Source organism: Cardiocondyla obscurior, linkage group LG20 (genome assembly GCF_019399895.1).
Source record: "Cardiocondyla obscurior isolate alpha-2009 linkage group LG20, Cobs3.1, whole genome shotgun sequence".
NCBI lineage: Eukaryota > Metazoa > Arthropoda > Insecta > Hymenoptera > Formicidae > Cardiocondyla > Cardiocondyla obscurior.
Window position 1 is genome coordinate 4334810 of NC_091883.1, and position 19642 is coordinate 4354451.

Here is a 19642-nt window from a genome sequence, read left to right on the forward strand (position 1 = left end):
ACGGCATTGCAGAATAAAGACGAAATATTTGAGACAAAATCTGCAATATATATATATTGCAGATTTTGTCTCAAATATTTCGAGCTCGCCGCTCGCATTTTTGCGTATGCCTTGCGAAATTATTCTCGCCCCGCGTATAATTGCTCATTCAGACGTTAGATTAGCATTGCCATAAAAATGATTTTCGCGATAGAAGCTCATAGAAAAAGCGGTGGAGTCGTTTCGTTCGATCGCCGATATTTCCTGCTCACGGTACCGAAAATCATTCTCGCGACACCGGACCGCGGAGGGCAAAATGATTGCTGTCGATCGCGAGATCGTCGTGAATATGTAACAAGGAATGAAAAAATCCTTACCTTACGATGAAGATCTCGACGATTCTCGGCCTCGGTGTTCGTCGCAGCCGCGGATCCGTCGCCGTCTGTAATCGCCATTGCAGCTTGACCCCGGCCTCCTCCGAAAATCTGCTCGATGCTCGTCGATCCGTTGTCCAAGGTGGCACTTTTTGTTGTAACACAGTTGCTGTAACACATAACGCATATTATAGGTACCTATTGACCGTACTCCGCGTACTTTTAGATGAATATTACTCACCGAAATACGCCAGGTATCACGAGCGATGTTAACTCAGCCATGATTTCAAACGGAATACGGAGAGTAACGGTCGGCGCGTCTGGTTGGTTAGCTCCGGGATCGTATGATCCTCTTGATTGGCTGGCTCTGAGTCTTCTGATTAGCTGGCGCGGCTGGGCTGTTACGACTGTCACATTGGCAGCATTGCGTATTCACCAGCGGCAACTACGACGGCGGTCAGCGGGGTTTGCGGGGAAAGGGGAAACGTCCCGCGGTACTTGTCGTGTCGTAAAGTACAGCACAAGTATACGGAGAGAGAAACAGCTACCACGGGCCTGTCGTATTACGATACGTATAAAATTCGCATGCAACATGTAATTCGCCGGCACGAGAGGTGAGTGTACGGATCGCGAGATGAGTTCGTCGCAAGTAGTCGTGAGACGCGCGATGCTACCGTCGCTTTTTTTACAGAACACGAAACTCGACGCATCCGGTGGGATAAATTACTCGTCCAGGGGTGGGGTCGAGCGATCGCTGTCATTTACGTGCAGCAAACAAACAGGCAGGTGATGCTAATTGCGTGAGGAGACTATCGGCAGCTCGGTCATGGCTCGACCCATCATGCCGAGCCAGCAAAAGCTGGCAGAGAAGCTGATTATTCTGAACGACCGTGGTGTAGGTATGTTAACTCGCATTTACAATATTAAAAAGGCTTGTGGCGATGCCAAGTCCAAGCCCGCCTTCCTGTCCGACAAGGCGCTGGAGTCCTCGATCAAGACCATCGTCAGAAAGTTTCCTAACATCGATATAAAAGGGCTGCAGACAATTATGAATATTCGCAATGAGATAATAAAATCTCTGTCATTGTATTATTACACATTTGTCGATCTGCTGGATTTCAAAGACAACGTGTGCGAGCTTTTGACTACGATGGACGCTTGCGGCGTTCACATGGATATCACAATAAATTTTGACTTAACCAAAGGATATTTAGACCTTGTAATCACGTATGTCAGTTTAATGATTCTCTTGTCACGGGTAGAAGATCGCAAGGCAGTGCTAGGGCTCTTCAATGCTGCGCATGAAATGGTACACAGTCAGTCAGATCCTAGCTTTCCTCGTTTAGGGCAGATGATTATGGATTACGATGCACCTTTGAAAAAACTTTCTGAGGAGTTTGTACCACATTCTAAATTGCTGAAAAATGCCTTGACTTCGCTGTGGCCTGTGTATCCCGGTAGAAATTTATCCGCTGACACATGGAGAGCCGATCAAAAACTGAGCCTTGTCGGAAGTCCTGGCCAAATATTGAAAGCCGCGGCAACAGACACTATGTCTTGCGAGACATTGAGTTTAGATAGAATTGAGAGGTGGGTGATTCTTGGATTTACACTTTGTCACACGTTTCTGAGTCAGGAGCAGCCAAGCAAACTGTGGATTACTGCTTTAGAATCTGGTTGGGTATTGGCGTTATTCAGAGATGAAGTAATTTATATACATCAATATATTCAAACATTTTTTGAAGGTATGAAAGGTTATGGCAAAAGAGTATCGGAGGTGAAAGAATGTTATAATCAAGCAGTACAAAAAGCTGGCTATAGGCATCGAGAGAGAAGAAAATTCTTGAGGACTGCCTTGAAAGAATTAGGTTTAATTTTGACTGACCAGCCTGGCCTTCTAGGACCGAAAGCACTGCTGGTATTAATGGGACTCTCTCACGCAAGAGACGAAGTACTGTGGTTGCTGCGACATGGAGATAATCCTCCTATTCAAGGTAAAGGTAAAGGACGAGGCGGTGAAGATTTAGTAGATCGTCAGTTGCCTGAATTGCTTTTCCATTGCGAGGAATTACGTGCATTAGTAAAAAAATATTCTCAGGTGCTTCAAAGGTATTACGTCCAATTTCTTGCGGGATTCGACGCCCCGGCTTTACATCAGATGATACAAAATCTGCCGGTTTGTCCGGAGGACGAGGGCGCGATTCTAAGCGATATGTGTTCAACTATAGCTAGTCTGACTGTAAAGCAGGTCGAAGACAATGAATTGTTTGATTTCCGTGCCTTCCGACTGGATTGGATTAGGCTTCAGGCCTATATGTCTATTGCAAAATGCAATATGAATCTGGCTGACAACAGAGAATTGGCTTCCTTCATGGACACAGTAATCTTCCACACGAAAATGGTCGATAATTTGGATGAAATGTTAGTTGAGACGTCTGATTTATCTATCTTCTGCTTCTACAGTAAAATATTCGAGGATCAATTCCATATGTGTCTTGAATTCCCGGCTCAGAACCGATATATCGTCGCCTTCCCGCTCATATGCAGTCATTTTCAGAGTTGCACGCACGAGCTCTGTCCGGAGGAACGTCATCACATTCGCGAGAGAAGTCTTTCCGTTGTCAATATGTTCCTGGATGAAATGGCCAAAGAAGCTAAGAATATTATCACGACTATTTGCGACGAGCAATGTAACATGAGCGACAAATTATTACCGAAGCACTGCGCATTGTTAATCTCACAAGTTGTTAACCGCAAGAAAAAAGATAAAAATAAAAAAAATATGTACGAAATACACAAGCCTGGTATCGAGAGCTACCGGAAAACTCGCGAGGAATTGACGACGATGGATAAACTGCACATGGCTCTCACAGAATTATGCTACGCCATTAATTACTGCCCCACTATTAATGTGTGGGAGTATACATTTGCACCAAGAGAGTATTTGCATCAACATCTCGAGTCGCGATTCGCTCGAGCACTCGTAGGAATGGTCATGTATAATCCAGACACCAGCGAAATAGCGAAACCGTCCGAGCTCTTCGTCAGCGTTAGATCTTATATGAACGTTCTTCAGACCATTGAAAATTACGTACATATAGATATTACCCGTGTATTTAATAACGCATTATTGCAGCAAACGCAGGAGCTGGACAGCCACGGTGACAAAACCATCGCCGCGCTCTACACACAATGGTATTCGGATGTCTTACTGAGGCGAGTTAGCGCCGGGAATATTTGCTACTCTGCGAATCAACGGGCGTTCGTCAGCTTGTCGGTCGAAGGTGCCATACCCTTTAATGCCGAGGAGTTCTCCGATATTAACGAGCTAAGGTCACTTGCAGAATTGATCGGACCATACGGTATGAAGATGCTGAACGAGAACTTGATGTGGCATATCGCCAGTCAAGTACAACAGTTGAAGAAATTAGTAGCTGGCAACAAGGACGTGCTTATCTCATTAAGAACGAATTTCGATAAGCCGGAAGTAATGAAGGAGCAATTTAAAAAGCTACAGCACGTGGACAACGTTCTACAGCGAGTTACTATAATAGGCGTGATTCTCAGCTTTCGGCAATTATCGCAATCAGCATTGGTCGACGTGTTGGAGGAGCGTATACCATTTTTATTGAGTTCGATATTAGACTTCAGACATCATTTACCGTCTGGCGATCCTATGCGCGTCGTTTCGGAAATGACATCAGCCGCCGGTTTAACTTGCAAAGTTGATCCTACTCTAACGACTGCGCTACGAAATCAAAAAGCTGAGGTCGACGAGGATGAGCACCTGCTCGTTTGTTTGCTAATGGTCTTCGTGGCGGTTTCTATTCCAAAGTTAGCTCGTAACGATAATTCTTTTTACAGAGCGTCACTCGAGGGACATTCTAATAACATACATTGCATGGCTACAGCAATAAATAATATATTCGGAGCGTTATTTACGATCTGCGGGCAAAACGATATGGAAGACAGGATGAAGGAGTTTCTTGCTTTGGCGTCGTCGAGCTTGTTGAGATTGGGGCAGGAAGCAGACAAGGAGGCAACTCGAAACAGAGAATCCGTGTACCTGCTGCTCGATCAAATAGTTCAAGAATCTCCATTCTTAACGATGGATTTGTTGGAGAGTTGTTTTCCATATGCACTGATACGCAATGCATATCACGACGTGTACAAGCTCGAGCACTCGCAGCCGTGAAATTAATCGCGAGACGGGGTGTTGCATTTATAACTTGCCACTCAGGGCCACTTTTTTACGTCCACTTGTAATCGGATGCAATCATTTACTGTTGCATATCGCTTAAATAAGCGATATATAATAATTTTGATATTAATTTTCGGTTATCGTCGCTTAACAAAAAAAAAAGAAAAACATAAGCGTCAGCGAAAATATGAAAATGTGGTAAATGCATATTGTTTAAAAATTAATAAAGTTATCGTTGCAAGTTATTCCTCGATATTTCGACAGAACGATGTAAGCTTACATTGTCCGCACTTTAGCCATTTCCCTACGTTGTTAAAAAGATCGCGTGCCAGATTAATCCGAATATATTAAAGTACGTTCATCGCATATAATTCGATTCCGCTTGTCTGAGATTTTTGATTCCGAATTTTTTTTATCGAATAAAATTTAATCGACCGATAACTCTCGTGAATCTTCCTAATATCGTAATGGTAATAGAAGTCGTATGCATTTTTGTAACGTAATTGCATATCTTGAATTCCAATCAAATGTTATTATATTTTATGTCAAAAAAGTTTTCCATTGCATAGAGATGCATGATGTAAACTACCATGACTTCAAGCTAAAAGTTGCGATTATTCATGTATCACACAGTAGATATCGTCATTTACCCACTATGACTTTTACATGTACAATTGTAACTCTTTTACAATAGTTTATATAACAAATAAAATTATGTGTACAAAACCAATTCTCGATCTTTAATCCTCACCGCCATTTCAAAAAATTAACGCACAGATAAATATAAACCACCGTTTAAAAAAATTAACGCACAGATCACGCACAGATAAATGTAAAATGTATGCTTTATTTAGTTCTTTACAATGTTTTTGTCTCTTTTAATCACATTAACGTAACACAAGAGATATTTCACAATCATAATTCTTTTATTTATAATATCCTTAAAACACTCGCCGCGCTCTAGACATTTTGGGAAAAGAGAGAGTGGTGGTCTGAAGCTACGTTCAGCGATTGGTCAGTATCATGCTCGGTTATAATAATTTACAATAAAGAGATACACTTCAAGAACGCATCATTCAAAGTGGCATCGATTAAAAATAGTGAGAGATATATATATCTATATATACCTATATATGTATACGGCACGAAATGTAAGAGCCACTTGGTGCTCGGTGATATCCAAGTAACGCTCTAAAATAAAAACATACGAGTCTTCAGGGAAATGATTCGTCGTTCGCCAAGTGATTTGGTATAAAGGGCACGAAATTACGCTTAAATAATCCCGGATGCACGATGTTGATAGGTCACCACGTTTTTGGATCGATAGAAAAAATATAATCTTCGATTTTCTTTTTGTTCTTTCCTTCTCTAACATTATGTACAAGTGATAGAGTAGTGTATTGTGTGCATCGTGTCATAGTAATGCGATTCTGGATTAAGATCAGTACATGACACGCCAATCGCAATGCCCGCGAAGATTTCGCTATCGTTTGTCAACGTGATAATTTGTATATTACGATGACTCGACAGCAACGCGGAGCTGCAACGAACCCGTAGAGGAAGCTCGTTGTCACGGAGGAATTAAAGTCGCATCTTAATCCAGATGCCGCGGAAACGAATAAGCTTAAGCATATGTAGTTAGAGGTCTGGGATAAATGATGAAGGAAAATTTATCCTTATGTTATTAATCCTTTCGTACGCGCAAGCGACTTCATTGTTAACTAGTAACTACATCCTGACCCCATTCCACGCTCGCTTTTTAGGCTTTTTCGAAACGTAACGAGGCATTGCTATCTATTTTGTCACTTTTAGATACACGTTATGTCGCGTACAAATTTGTACCTGCGATATTTGATCATGGTTCAGTCGTTCGAAATGGTAATGGCAGTGAAATGGAAGTAAAAATAGTTTGCGCACCGATAACGTTCGATTGAGACGTCGGATCGTTCCGAAAGAAAGTTCTAACTACCTCGTTAAATGGCAGTGGCTTGAAACAAAATGACTGTCCATAAATTCTTGATGACTTTTTGAACGACATTATTACGCACTTTTTTTTCTTTTTTAACATACGAAAAAGCTCTTATCCTCTTCTGCATAAAATTAAATTTAAAAAAGGACGTACAAAAAGTCTTCTTTGTCTAACAATTCTCTAAAACATTCCCGTTATTATTGTACGCTTAGAAGACCGTAATTAATTGGCAAAAAAGATTTCTAGCGATGCTATAACGCATTAAAATCAATCTAAAACTTGAATTGCTACCTGGCTACGTTCATTGGCAGTAAATCTTATCCGTGAATCGTCACGGACTGTTGCTCACAATCGAAATAGACTAAATCGTACAACAGTATCACGAGCGATTGCGAATGGGGCCTAACGGAATTCTTTTTGCGCCTATACGCAAGAAATCTTGAAATTTTCTAAATACGTTGATCGCACGACACTTCCGGTCCTCTGTGGATCGCCAAAGAAACTCATACTTAAAACCTAAAGGCTCGATTACACGCACGTACATCGACACTCGCACGCCATCCCTAAACTTCCGCGTTCTGATTACAAAATACAGAATAATATTTCGCTATAATACAGATCTGATATAAAAACAAGTATTTTTTTTGTATTCACTTCACCATCTGTTGTGATTATATAATCATTTTTATAATATCAGTATATTTACACAAATATACACACTCGCGATCTATCTTTATCGCGATCTCTTACTCACAACGCACGCCCGAAAAAAATTCTTACTTTCCGTTCCACTTTTTTGTCATTCCTCTCGCTCATTCTTTTTCCTCACAAGGTCTCGCATGATTCGCCTATTAATCACATTGCGCCTATTGTACATTTCCACACGATTCGCATTTCGTATTATAGCAATTTTGCTGGCACCTTCTCGTTTCAATCCTGCGTCCCTATATCCAACTTTCCGCCTAGATAAAACACAGTCTTAAAGTTACAACGCAGAAGGTTGTAATTCAATTGCGGATAGACATAGATATATTAATCACACCAATCGATATTTAAAAATGCAATTGTATTCCTGCTTTTATACTCTACAAATTTCTACGTGTCCGACAAATAAAAATCAATGCCAAATTTTCGGAATCTTGTTTCGTTCGCAATCTTATAAAAATAATGTGTAGATGTGTGTATCCACTATCTTTTACCTGCGTTAAAATTTAAAAGATAAACGTTCTGCTGTAGGAATGATTTTTATGTAATATTTATAAATAAGTTAATAAAACGTCGCAAAACTAGTTTGTTCTTTAATCTCGTTTTGCAAAAATTGTACTTGTTCGATTGTTAAAAATATGAGTCATAAAAACGATAAAAGTAAATCGTAAAAAGCAATCAAGTAAAAGGAAGAATAATATCTAGCACACAGCTTTCCTTTGAAACTTGTTTCGACTTATTATCACTAATTTAAATGTCGCGTACGTTCATTATTATTTTATATTTGTAAATGAAATATACCGCGAATAAGAGCGGGCGCTAGTCTCAACGTTTGTTACATAAGGACGTTGAGAAATATGAGCGAAAGAACTCAGTCGTGTGTTAGATTTGGCGTTTCGAAGAAGGGAAGTGCATTAATCGTATCGCCAACGATTTCACAGCACCAGATACGATTCATCGCGACGATAAGAACCGATCTTGCGTTTCTCGGTTACGAGTATGCAGCTGTGTACGTGTGTGAGCCCATGTATATGTATATATATTATATATAATATAACATGTTCACGCGTTTCGATAAGAGGGCTCATCTTTGGTCCGCTATACGCATAATTGCGCGTTTACGGTGTAGCCCCCGACTTAATATAGCATATTATAAAACTCATTTTTAATTAAATATAACTTATAACATTCGCAATAGGCGGATATAAATTATCATTTGCAATATATAACTAATTAATAATAATAATCAGCATAGCTTAATAATATTTATCGCGTTCATATTTGTTATATAATAATTAATGAAATATCGCTATAGAAACGTATTATTTTGTTGTTGCTGCTCTTATTTCTTTTATAATCTCGTATAACTTCGCTTCCAAATTGGCTAATACAAATTAGTATAAGAATAATACATATTGTTAATTATTATGCTACAATGGTACAGAGATCAAGTAAATGACCTGTGGTGGTTTGGTAATGGTAAGGTGTCATTTCGCTCCAGAAAGCCATGTAAAAAATATTTTAATTATTGCAAACAAAAATGAACTGTCTATAATAATATTAACGATTTACACCAAGGATCGACAAGAAAATTAATAATAAATTATTAATAACTAATTACTTAGTTATTTATTAATTTGAAAAAAATTATTGTTTGCTTACTCGATTAATTGAGTAATCAAAATAATAATTTTCTTCTTATTACATGATTAACTGATTAACCAAAATTAAAACTTTTGATTACACATTAATCAAGTAATAAAAACTTTAAAAAAGTTACTAAAATTATCGATCCTTGATTTATTCAGTTTCGATTTACTTATCTATAATTGCATATGCATGTTTGCTATATTATATTTCGAAATTAAACTAAACCATTTAATATTACGTCATGATAAAATTTTGATCTGATTAAAAAGATGACTTTTCACTGCGTATTTATCGATAAACGGAATACGATTATAACAAGTTGCCTTTGGAAAACTCATTTACGGTAAGCGCCGTTTACCAAAGGACATATATTGTCTCATTGCCAATTTCCTACTAAACTAATGTTAGTCTCTAACAAACAAGATCTTAGAGATTCCCTTAGTCTAACTTTCGAGAGCGACATGCACAAGTATCGACGTCTCGAACGACACTGTCACGCAAAAACTACACGATCTTGGCCTTGAATCTTCGTAATGGCGAGGGACGAAGATACACATTTTTTTTTTCTTTTAACACTGCCACGTTCGTCACTTTGCGAATACAGCGTCGATCACTAAAGCGAAATGAATCACGTTAGGTCAATTTAAATTACTTTGATCATATAACAATATCACCTTCACTGGCGAAGCATTCTAAAATTTGATCATGCGACGAGTTCTTTGAACGGCAATGCGAAAAATCAAATTGGTACTACATAAAAAAGATTACATATATAAAATTCTCGGCGCTCACGATTTCTGTAATATATTATTCGTTACCACGTCATCGTGATTCCGGTTAAGCTGGTTTTTCGCATCGCCGTTCTGCGAAATTACATCTACCAAATAGAGAACAAAAATGAGAGATCGATTTGATCACCGAGGCGTACTTTCTTAGTATCTATGCGCGGCTTTTTATTCTACGCAACTCAGGTGAGAGTATATCGTCAAACCTCTCAATCTGTTCGACCAATTGTGCTGTGACTCGTCGTTATTGCTTCGATCTCAGTTGTGAGACATCGTCGCATCCCGCACGTGGAGTGGATCGGTTCTTCTTCGCATTTGGCAATCGTTCTATACAACGACTCGTGGTGCAACACCGCGGTTGATGGTCCTCGTCCTTGACGACGTTCTAAGATCGTCACACCTTGTTGTGATGTCTCATCTCATATGCTGCACCCCTCCCCCCTCCGCCGGAACCCGAATAGGCGCCTGCATACAACTCTGGGTGATTGGAACGGCCGTAATTGTCTGCTGGCCCGCTATTTGGTGGCGCACTAGCTGTGGGAACCGAGCGATATCCTGTTTAAAGTTTAGAAAAACGTTCGACAATGAAACTAAACGCGTAACCAAAAGTAACATTGGATATGCAGGAATTGCTGCCACTATGTATAATAAAATAGTTAAATAAAATACGGTCAATAGAAATTCAGTCGTTTTAATCTCCTCGCTTTCTGCGTTTTTTTCGCATGCTATTTCTTTTAATCTATAAAAGTCTAGCTAATGATATTATTCTGGAAGTACAATTAATGCAATTAATGCAAAATCAGGAAAAAGAAGTATGCCTCTAATATATGAGTAGGAAAGAAAAATAGTGCAATGCCATGAACAATGAACTAGGAGCAAATGCAAGAATTTTATATTTTAGATTTATCTATAAATAGTAATAAAAATGTTTTATACGTGCGATGAATTTTGCATTCATGAATTTGCTCCTATTAAGCATAAGAATATAGGCCCCAGGCTCACCTCTGCAGATCATAGAATGATAGTATCGGGTAGTCATAGATGCGCGTCAATGCGAGGAAGATGCAAACAGGAAAAGACATTGATGTAGTTGCGGGTCACACAAAAATGAGAAAATGCGCACAACGTTAACTTGAGTTTAATCCGCATTAGCAATTTTTTTTTTTTTTATTTACACTAAAATGTACGCATTTTTACGATGTAATGTATGTAATGTTGATTAGTGTCCAAGCGTAAGAACTAAACTCAAGCAACGAGAAATGCATATAGATAGAAACGTAACGAGCAAATTCACCTTTTGGATAATATTGAGCACCTCTACCCTCGCCATAACCATGAGATGGTCCACGCGTTCCGTGTCCACCTTGACTTGGACCTCTTGGAGGTATACTCCTTGGTCCAGCTCCGCCACCACCATGTGGATGTCGCTAAAATAAAAAAATGGCATATAATAAAATATAGTAAAATACAAGATGTCACAAATATGTCGCTCTTCAAAACTGTGGGTAGGAAATTTTGTATAAAAAAATGTAACAGATGTTTTTACCATTCTTCTAAGAGTATTCATCGGTCTCGTTAATGTATCACTTATACGCCTCGCAGGCGGCTTTTTAGGATTAGTGGAAGGAATGTGCACAGCGCAGCATTTGATAAACAATCCCATAAATATAATGAAAGCTATACCCATTAATAACACCGCCCACCAAAATTCCTAAAACAAATAATATTAAAAAAATAATATACCGTTAGGAAATCTATATAAATAAAAATGTAAATAATTAATAGAGATAAGATTCCCTTACAGTTATCCACTGCGCTACCGACGATAACGTTTCTTTATTGAATAATAGATTTTTCAATCTCGCTAGAGGTCCTTCCGTATCAACGGCTCGACACTTCAAGAAAACGTCGCAATAACCCTGAAAAAAAATAATAAATTAAGTATCCGAACATGCTATTTTCATTATTAAAAAAAATGGAAAATTTACCTGAAAATTATCGCAAGGTGATCCTGGTCTGAGACTCATTCCGCCCTCGGGTAATCCCACCATGTGTGCAAACTCGCTTGTCCCGCGACACGTCGACGCATCAGTCCCATTTTGACAGGCTAATTCGCACAGCTTTCGCTTGTCGATGTTCGGTATGATGCTGCTCGTTAAAAAGCACTCTGTCAGATTCCACTCCAGACAAATAGATCCCGTGCACTCCCCATTGATGCACAACTGTAAACAACGCGTTGTTGAAATCGGTGTCGATAGCCATTAAATCGTACAATTCACAGAATAACAGAGCGCAATTACTTGAGTGCCCTCATTGCATCTAGTCTTGTTAGCTTTTGGTAACGGTGCGGGGCATTCGGAGGACCTTCCATTGCACGTAGAATTGTAACTGCAGTCTGATTCGGCTCTACATTGAACTCGATGGGAGAGGGGCACAAATCGGCACGTTTCACTTGAACAGCAGGGTCCTTGACTAGGACTGCAAACGCATAATTACATTTATGAGGGATATGCATTGAAGAGACACTAACCAATGTTATATGCATTTTATTTTCACATATCGCGTACCTGCACTGTGTTCCGTACTTTCTACTGCAGCCTTTCGCCGACTCGTTCTTAATCTTATCTACCTCAGACAACTGTTTAGGGTAGCAGCACTTGTCCACGCATTCGTCGTCATCATATCCACAATCACATTCCTCACCAGCCTCCACAATTTTGTTCCCGCAAAACGCTCCTGTAAATAATAAATGCAAATTTTGTCAGGCAAGTAAAAATATTAGAAATAACATTTGTTTTTATATCCCGCTTTTTGTATTCTGAAAACTTCTATAACGCGAAGGAAAAGCATGATGTAAAAATACCGGTGAAACAGTTCCTCTTCTTATTATCCTCGATAGCATCTAGGACGTTGCTGATATTGCCAATGCTGCACTTTGAAAACTTGCTGTTGTTCGGTCGATTTCCGCTCGTCGCTGAGGCGAACATAATATAATTACCCTCCAATCCTCCCGGTCTGCATTCCGGTGGAAAATCGTGCTGCAAAAAAAAAAAAAAAAAAAAAAAAAAGATGAAGGCGTTACCTCTATACACCGAGTAGATTAAACGTATATGTCTACGAGAAAAGCTGAGGAATTTTTTTCAGCTTACCGGCGATCCGAAATTATGGCCAATTTCATGCGCCAGAGTTAATTGCGATACTTTAGGAGGTACACGACTATTGTAATTCACAAAAGTTATGATGCCGGTGTTGAGGGACCTTTTGGTGGATTGATATAAACCGGACACGGTTTCTGTGTAAGTCTTGAATTTTTCACAGATACCGCCGGATGCACCGGACGCAGAAGCGACCCAGGCAAGTCCGAGTGTGCCGCCGGTGAAATCTCTGTCAACAAAACGTGAAAATAACATTTAGAAAATAAAATCAAGCACCGAACGTGAGGTGTTGCATTTAAATTACTTACCTGTAGGTAAAAACGTAGGCGAGACAAAAGTCCTCATGATTCGAGAGAGAGTGGAGATTCAAAAAGTTGCTAACGTCGATGTTCTCCAGACAAAAGGGGTTTGGCTCACTGTACGGCTGTTGAGGTGTACACGCCGCCTCGTCGTCGATCTGTTATCAGATATAGCGAATGTGTCAGCTCGGCGAGCGAATATTCACACATCAGTGGATACTATTTTCGGCACCGATACCGTTACCTTTATTCGTTGAACCTCGAATTTGATGTTTCTATGTTCCGTTCTGCCGTCGAATTTCGTGTCCCTATAGATGTAATTCACGGCGGTGACATGGTGTGCGATCAAGGACAGTATTTCCTCCCTGGTTTTCTCGGGGTCGTGATGCAGCTGCGAATACAAATAAGAATGTTGAGTATGCGTGATAACTATTTAAGATAGCTCTGTCTCTTATTTTACGCAATGGAAATTACATTTCTTAAAATTTTAACTCATTTATTTGTACTCGATGGAAATTTCAACACACACATTTTTTATTTCTAACATCAAACAGCTTGTAATTAAATTTAAATATTAATTATTTTAAAAAAGCATGGTCGTACGTTTATTAAAAATTAATTTAAATTTGAAATATTTTTTGTGAATAGAACAATATATTTCTATAAAGAGAAGCTTATTGAAAAATTTATTTTGAAAAAAATCATTATAATTGCTTTTAGTGAAACGCGTTTTATGCGCACGAGGATATCAAAGCCGAGGATAGGAATATTCTTTTTGTAAAGAACACTGGAATGCAGATGGTGTCTGGTTTGTTGAGAAAATGCAAAGGGGAATTGCACTGACCGTGCTGTCGACGAAAACGCATATGAATGTGACCATAGAAAGAGAACGGTCGGTATTCGTGGTATTTCTCTATTGTGTAAGAAAATACTGGCATTCCCTAGTTACAAATTGCCAGCGAAAATTGGGTCATTCCGTCCTTCTAACAATCTGCTATCTTGCCTCACTTTTTCACGTGATTATAAATGTTAGTTTTCTGCTCTTTCACTTTCTCTCTCTTTCTCTTTAGCCATTCGATAAATTAAAGAATAGAATATAGATTTGATTTTTAACTCCAAAGAATAAATATAATATATTTCAAGCTTAATTAACTATGCTATTTCTGTGTGCTGCGAAGATTTTTCCATTCGATTTTAAGCTTTTTAAAATATACGAAATATAAAGTTTATCTCTTATTGAATAAAATATAAATCGCGTTCAAATATTCTTAACGTTTCGTAATTAAAAAGAATTGAAAAAAATTGCATAGATTTTAAATCTAAAAAAAAATTTTAAAGACGTTTCAACATGTTTGCAAACTGACGAAATAAATTTCGAGTACCTGTTCGGAGATGTGTCTCCAAATTAGAGGATCTGTCTGTATGAAAAGCGAGCAGGTATTGTTTTCTTCAGACCTGGTCGCTCTTCGTGGCCTGCGATGACTAGGTTCATTAGCTTCTCTAGTGTATTTATGGCCGGGAGCCTCTCGGTCACCGTTCCAGGGTGCGACATTTGGTTTCGGTTCCTTCTGGCTCGCCGATGGATCCGTTTTAGGCGGATCATCCGGTAGGGCGGAATTTTGCACCCTTTCCATCCAATCTATTACATCGCTATTAGTAATACCACATCCGCCGCCATCACCTGAAAAAATTTATCGACGATAAAAGAATCTGGCATATTAATTATCTTACTACATCATTTTATTATTCACATTAAATATAATATTAAAGTAAAAATTCTTTAAAAAAATCTAAAGGAAAAAAAAAGCTATCAGCTTTTTTATATTAAAATTATCAAAATAGTAATGCTGATTTTTAACAAGTCGACGTACAGTTATTTATAACTCGAACTGTGCCTCTGCGAGTAAGTAATAGCAGAGGTCGTCGGTATTTCTGCTTCCTAAACTGGGATAGATGGAAATCTAGGGGGTGTGAATCGCGAGCCAGGAAGTGAACCGCAAAGGTTCCTAATTAATGGCAAAGTTCATTGCCGTTAATTCTGAATCTGGTGGAACTCGAAACATCCACGGGCCACGTGGGAGTCTTACATCATCGATGGGACCGGGATACATGCGCTCCGCGCATAGGTGCCTCGCAGGTAAGCCGGAGTCTATATATTCTAAGATGCCTACGTGGGAATACGCAGCGAATAATAACGACGCGGGTACCAGGATCACGTACCGCGCAATCTGCATCACGCGAGTCGCGTTGTCACCAAAATAGTGGCGTACGCGACTTAATCATTGGCATAATCCCGCAATGCGCTAGATGTATCTGCGTGAAGCGAATATATAGGCATATAATGCGGCGACTAATGGCGACCTTGTCGCGGTCTCCCGGGTGTCGTACCGTGGCACATAACAATGTTGTTACGTGTGCGGAAATGCATGCATATGCGGGCGAGATCGACCCGAGTCATCGGAAACCAACTTGCACTTTAGACCGGCGATCCCGACAAAAAGACCTCGGTATAATAAATTTCCTAAAGCTCGCTACGTTTCTTCCCGAAACTTATACGTTCTTTCTTACTTAAAAAAAAAAAAGAAAAAAAGAAATTATTAAATTGCAAGTAATTCTTCTCGGCTTCTTTTTTTTTTAATATTTATAAATCTAGGACAAACTTATTTTTAATAAAATCGAAGTGGAATTTTTATACAGTTTACTGGCAGGGAAAAAAAAATCATATATTTGATTTACACCTAACAGTGCAAACACTGACGAGCTAAGATTGATATCGTATCCTCTAACAGACATTCTGTCGATCTGTCTTCCGAAGTTGTTTCGCATAAGTACGAACCAATATCGCTGCCGATATAGCTGAGATAATCGCGGCTGTCGGCTTTATTGACTGGTTAACCGTAAGCCGCGAGCTTTAATGACTCGGCGTTTCAGGTGTGACGATATTGGCTGTCTGTATTATTGCTATCCATTATCAGCACTACCTATGCCGTGCTAACGTTAATGGACATTTAACGAGATGAAAAATAAGAGAAATATTGTCGGAAAGACTAATCGAACTACGTTACCTTCCCCCTATTTTTTAATTTTTTTTTAAATATTCTCCGTTATTATTAAATTTCTGAATTATGTATTTCTACATTAATTAAAATTCTCGCGCAACCTAAGATCGCCACTTAATTCCCCGATTGATTTCTCCTCGCGGCCTTGTCTCACTTTTAACTTCCAACATTGCCTAATAATGTATCGTACTCCGAAAGAGTTCGCTTCCGGAACGTGAAATGCACTTCGCCCTGGTCCACTCCGCCCTTCTTTACGTTACCGTACGATGTTTCAATAAATGCAGCAAACTCATAACGTCGGGCGTGTTCCCGGAGAGCAAACAGCGGAGACGAGCGGGATTCGGTCTACGCCATGGACGGATAACGCGATAAATATTATACGCGATACGACTTGTTTATTTCAACGTTGGCCGTTTATACCGTTGCCACAGGCACAGTAGGATTGCGCAGAACGAAAATCCACCGATCGCGACGTCCACCCTGACAACGCCACGGTTCAGAACGAGACTGCATTCCCGGCAATTCTATCTGCGCGCCGAATGGACCACTTTCCTCTCGAACGATACTCTAAATGGCACATGGAATTCGTATCGCCGCGGACTTCCCGATATCCATATCCACGTCTGAACGACGCTATCTTACGCTAGCCGCTGGTTCGTTCTCCAATAGTGCGCACCGAGGAATACGGTTTAGCAATTCCCTTTGAATTGGCTAATTTTCAGACAAATTCCGAAATAATTTTAAAATGGAAATTCCATTCTCGTGCATAATAGACTTTTATCGCCTGCGCGAGAGTAAGAGTACGTTCCGTGTAATCTCAACGTATTATTTTATCATCGGGACGCAGCAGGAAGTTAATTAACACGTCTATAAAAGCGTCCCTCTTATTACAATCGTCCTCGATCCCTTAAGTTAAGAAGTGAGAGGCTGGGCCTTTGACGGATCGGCACGGTTTTTAAGGACGATCAAGAAGATCGTTCCAAAGGAAGGAAGCGGAAGATGTTCCACGAAGCGAGCGGAAGATAGGCATCGCGTGACAAAAGGGTGGAAAAGGGAGGTGCATGATGTCGTGAGGCGCCACTTCGGGGTCGTCATATTGAACAATACATTCAAACGAGCGTTTAAAAACCTTCTCAGACCGTACGGCCGCCTTGTAATTAGTAAATCTTGCATGCACGGCGGACATAATAATTATTATCGCCAACTAGTAGTTAACTAAATCGTTTCCAATCTAAATTTATCATTTTCTTCGAATGCATATTAGGTACACGCCGCTTCTTCGTGTGCATAAAGCTCCCAGGCTTTGTTCGAAGTCATTACACAAGTTGTTTCGATCAGATATTAAACAAACTTTCGCGACTCGAGTCCAGCGCACCGTTTACGTTATCGTTCGTGAAGTTTACGGAATATAAATAAGCTAAATGCGCTAATCAAAAGCTTACAAACTGTGGAAAGCAACGAAAAAAAAAAAAATATATACATATATTCACGATATAATTTCGTAAACGTTAATTGAAGTGTGATTTCCAGCATTTTTTAATAATCAACAAAATTTTTTATTTTAATATTTTACCTCCGTCAATTTTACATTCAACTAATTTTATTTTATCTTGCTATTTTTTTTTTTTATTAAAAAAAAACTGATTGTAATAAACGTGCACTGTTGGAAACAGAAAATATGCCAGTGACAGATGTTTCAACGTTGATAATTTATGATAAACTGCCCGATGTTCTAGAGATCATTTTCACGATAAATAAAATAAGTCTCGCGAATTTACGAATGAATAATGCGCACCTTAATAATATAATAAGGAGTCTCGTATTTTTGCGTCTTACCTTGTCGAATATTTACGTACGGATCACCGACGTCATTCTCGTGATAGATCACAGAGTGCAGCGTCTCGTTTATCTCGTGCGACGGAAAATAGTAATGCGCCCTTTCCACGTACCACGCACCACTTTTCGGTGATACTATCTTCCCGTGGAAGACTCCATCACTGACACTTCCGAACACGTGGCTACCAGGCTCGCCTGAAAGCAGAAGATATATTCTTAATCAGATGCATTGTCCAGAACGTCTGTAGAAATTTTTATCATTGTAATCGCGCCAATAAATCTTTAAAAGCACGAAGCCCTCGTTACGTGTAATACATAGATCGTCTTTAAAGAATTATAAATATATTTTAATAACTATTATATATTTTCCAAAAGCGTAATATCAAAATAAGATTTTGTGTCTTTTGTTTCCGCAGTTAAGGCTAAAAGGAAAGAAAATTGTGGAACTGACACGAATATTTGGATAAATGCACACGCGAGTAAGAAACCATGTTCGAACGAATGCGACTCTCGTTTCGCTTGAAAAAGTATCGATGATGGCAGAAACTTTGTCTCCCGGCGAAACTTTCTGCACCAGAAACTGGTGGCTTACGCAGCAACTTGTTCGTGCTGTCCCGCTGTCTAATTTATTCGCTTAACCGAGGATGCACGTAGGAAAATTAATAGCATGCATGTACATTTTTATCTTTTTGCGAGGATAACAAATTTAAAAAATTAAACAGCACGAAACACAAACTTGATTTAATTATAACGTTGAAAAATTTATAAGCATGTAAATGTAGTGTGCAAAAAAAATTTCGCTTTAATAGAATTTTTTGTACACAAACGGTCAGTGCCAATTTTCTCATTCAGAATTAAAAATATTCTGTAATAGTTACTTTGTGTACGTGATATTGATATTTCGAATAAAAAAAATTCGGCAAAATTTAATTTAATTAAATTTAAATGGTTTTGCTTTTAACAGAAAATAACTGTGTACTCCATTAATATTTATTTTAAAAATAAGAAATAAAATTCTGTTATTTGCTTACACTAATTAATTTGTCCAGCTTTTTTTCAATTAAAATTTTTTATTTATTTCTAATTTATGTCTGTTGAATTTTTATCTTAATATAATCTAATTATTTTTGTAAATAAATTTGTTTGCATTGAAAAATAAATTAAATTGCAAAATTAATTTATATGAAAGAAAATAATAAACGAAAAGAGGGATTTTTTTTTTATTCTTTTGTTAAACCTCTTTAAAGTTCAAAAATTTAAATTTGATAGTAATATAATTCGGATTGAAAATATCTCCAATAAAACGTGCAATGAATATTTTACCTTAGTTAGTGCAAAGAAACCACATTTGCCGACAAAAACGTATTTGAAACTAAAGGAAATGTTGAAATCGTATTCCGTCACGTGTTATGCATGGAAAATATTTTGCAACATAGTTCCGACTAACGTGCTCGACGTGAAAAGATAGTATTGAATCATTAAAAAGCGCAAGACAAAACCTTCGCGTATTGCAGGCAGCGTAATAAATGACAATAATAGAGAGAATATTCAGGGAGTGTTTCTCACATATTCTTTTTCTCTTTAGATAATAGATCACAGAAAAGTGGAGTCGCCCGCACAACTCGAGCTT

General features: G+C 38.7%; 2 protein-coding genes across 3 annotated transcripts in view; one reads left to right on the plus strand and one right to left on the minus strand.

Annotated features, from left to right (window-relative positions):
• The first annotated feature begins 742 nt into the window (after nt 1-742).
• Hem (Nck associated protein 1 Hem) lies at nt 743-5284 on the plus strand. Its single transcript, XM_070669957.1, has 2 exons — nt 743-967; nt 1045-5284. Exon 2 carries the CDS (start codon nt 1180-1182, stop codon nt 4546-4548), a length of 3369 nt encoding a protein of 1122 aa, XP_070526058.1. The 5' UTR covers nt 743-967; nt 1045-1179; the 3' UTR covers nt 4549-5284.
• A 97-nt stretch (nt 5285-5381) lies between these two features.
• Kuz (zinc-dependent metalloprotease kuz) overlaps nt 5382-19642 on the minus strand; it is a 94245-nt gene continuing 79984 nt past the window's right edge. The window contains exons 3-15 of one of the 2 annotated variants that reach the window (XM_070669959.1): nt 18013-18207; nt 14500-14798; nt 13362-13508; nt 13127-13275; nt 12813-13047; nt 12527-12701; nt 12231-12399; nt 11964-12141; nt 11652-11885; nt 11466-11582; nt 11210-11374; nt 10958-11090; nt 5382-10197 (exon numbers count right to left, since the gene is read on the minus strand). In XM_070669959.1, the coding sequence (XP_070526060.1) occupies nt 10058-10197; nt 10958-11090; nt 11210-11374; nt 11466-11582; nt 11652-11885; nt 11964-12141; nt 12231-12399; nt 12527-12701; nt 12813-13047; nt 13127-13275; nt 13362-13508; nt 14500-14798; nt 18013-18207 (2336 nt within the window). In that variant the 3' untranslated portion in view covers nt 5382-10057. Of the gene's footprint in view, nt 10219-10957; nt 11091-11209; nt 11375-11465; nt 11583-11651; nt 11886-11963; nt 12142-12230; nt 12400-12526; nt 12702-12812; nt 13048-13126; nt 13276-13361; nt 13509-14499; nt 14799-18012; nt 18208-19642 lie in introns of both variants that reach the window. The other variant, XM_070669958.1, reaches the window with a different exon arrangement.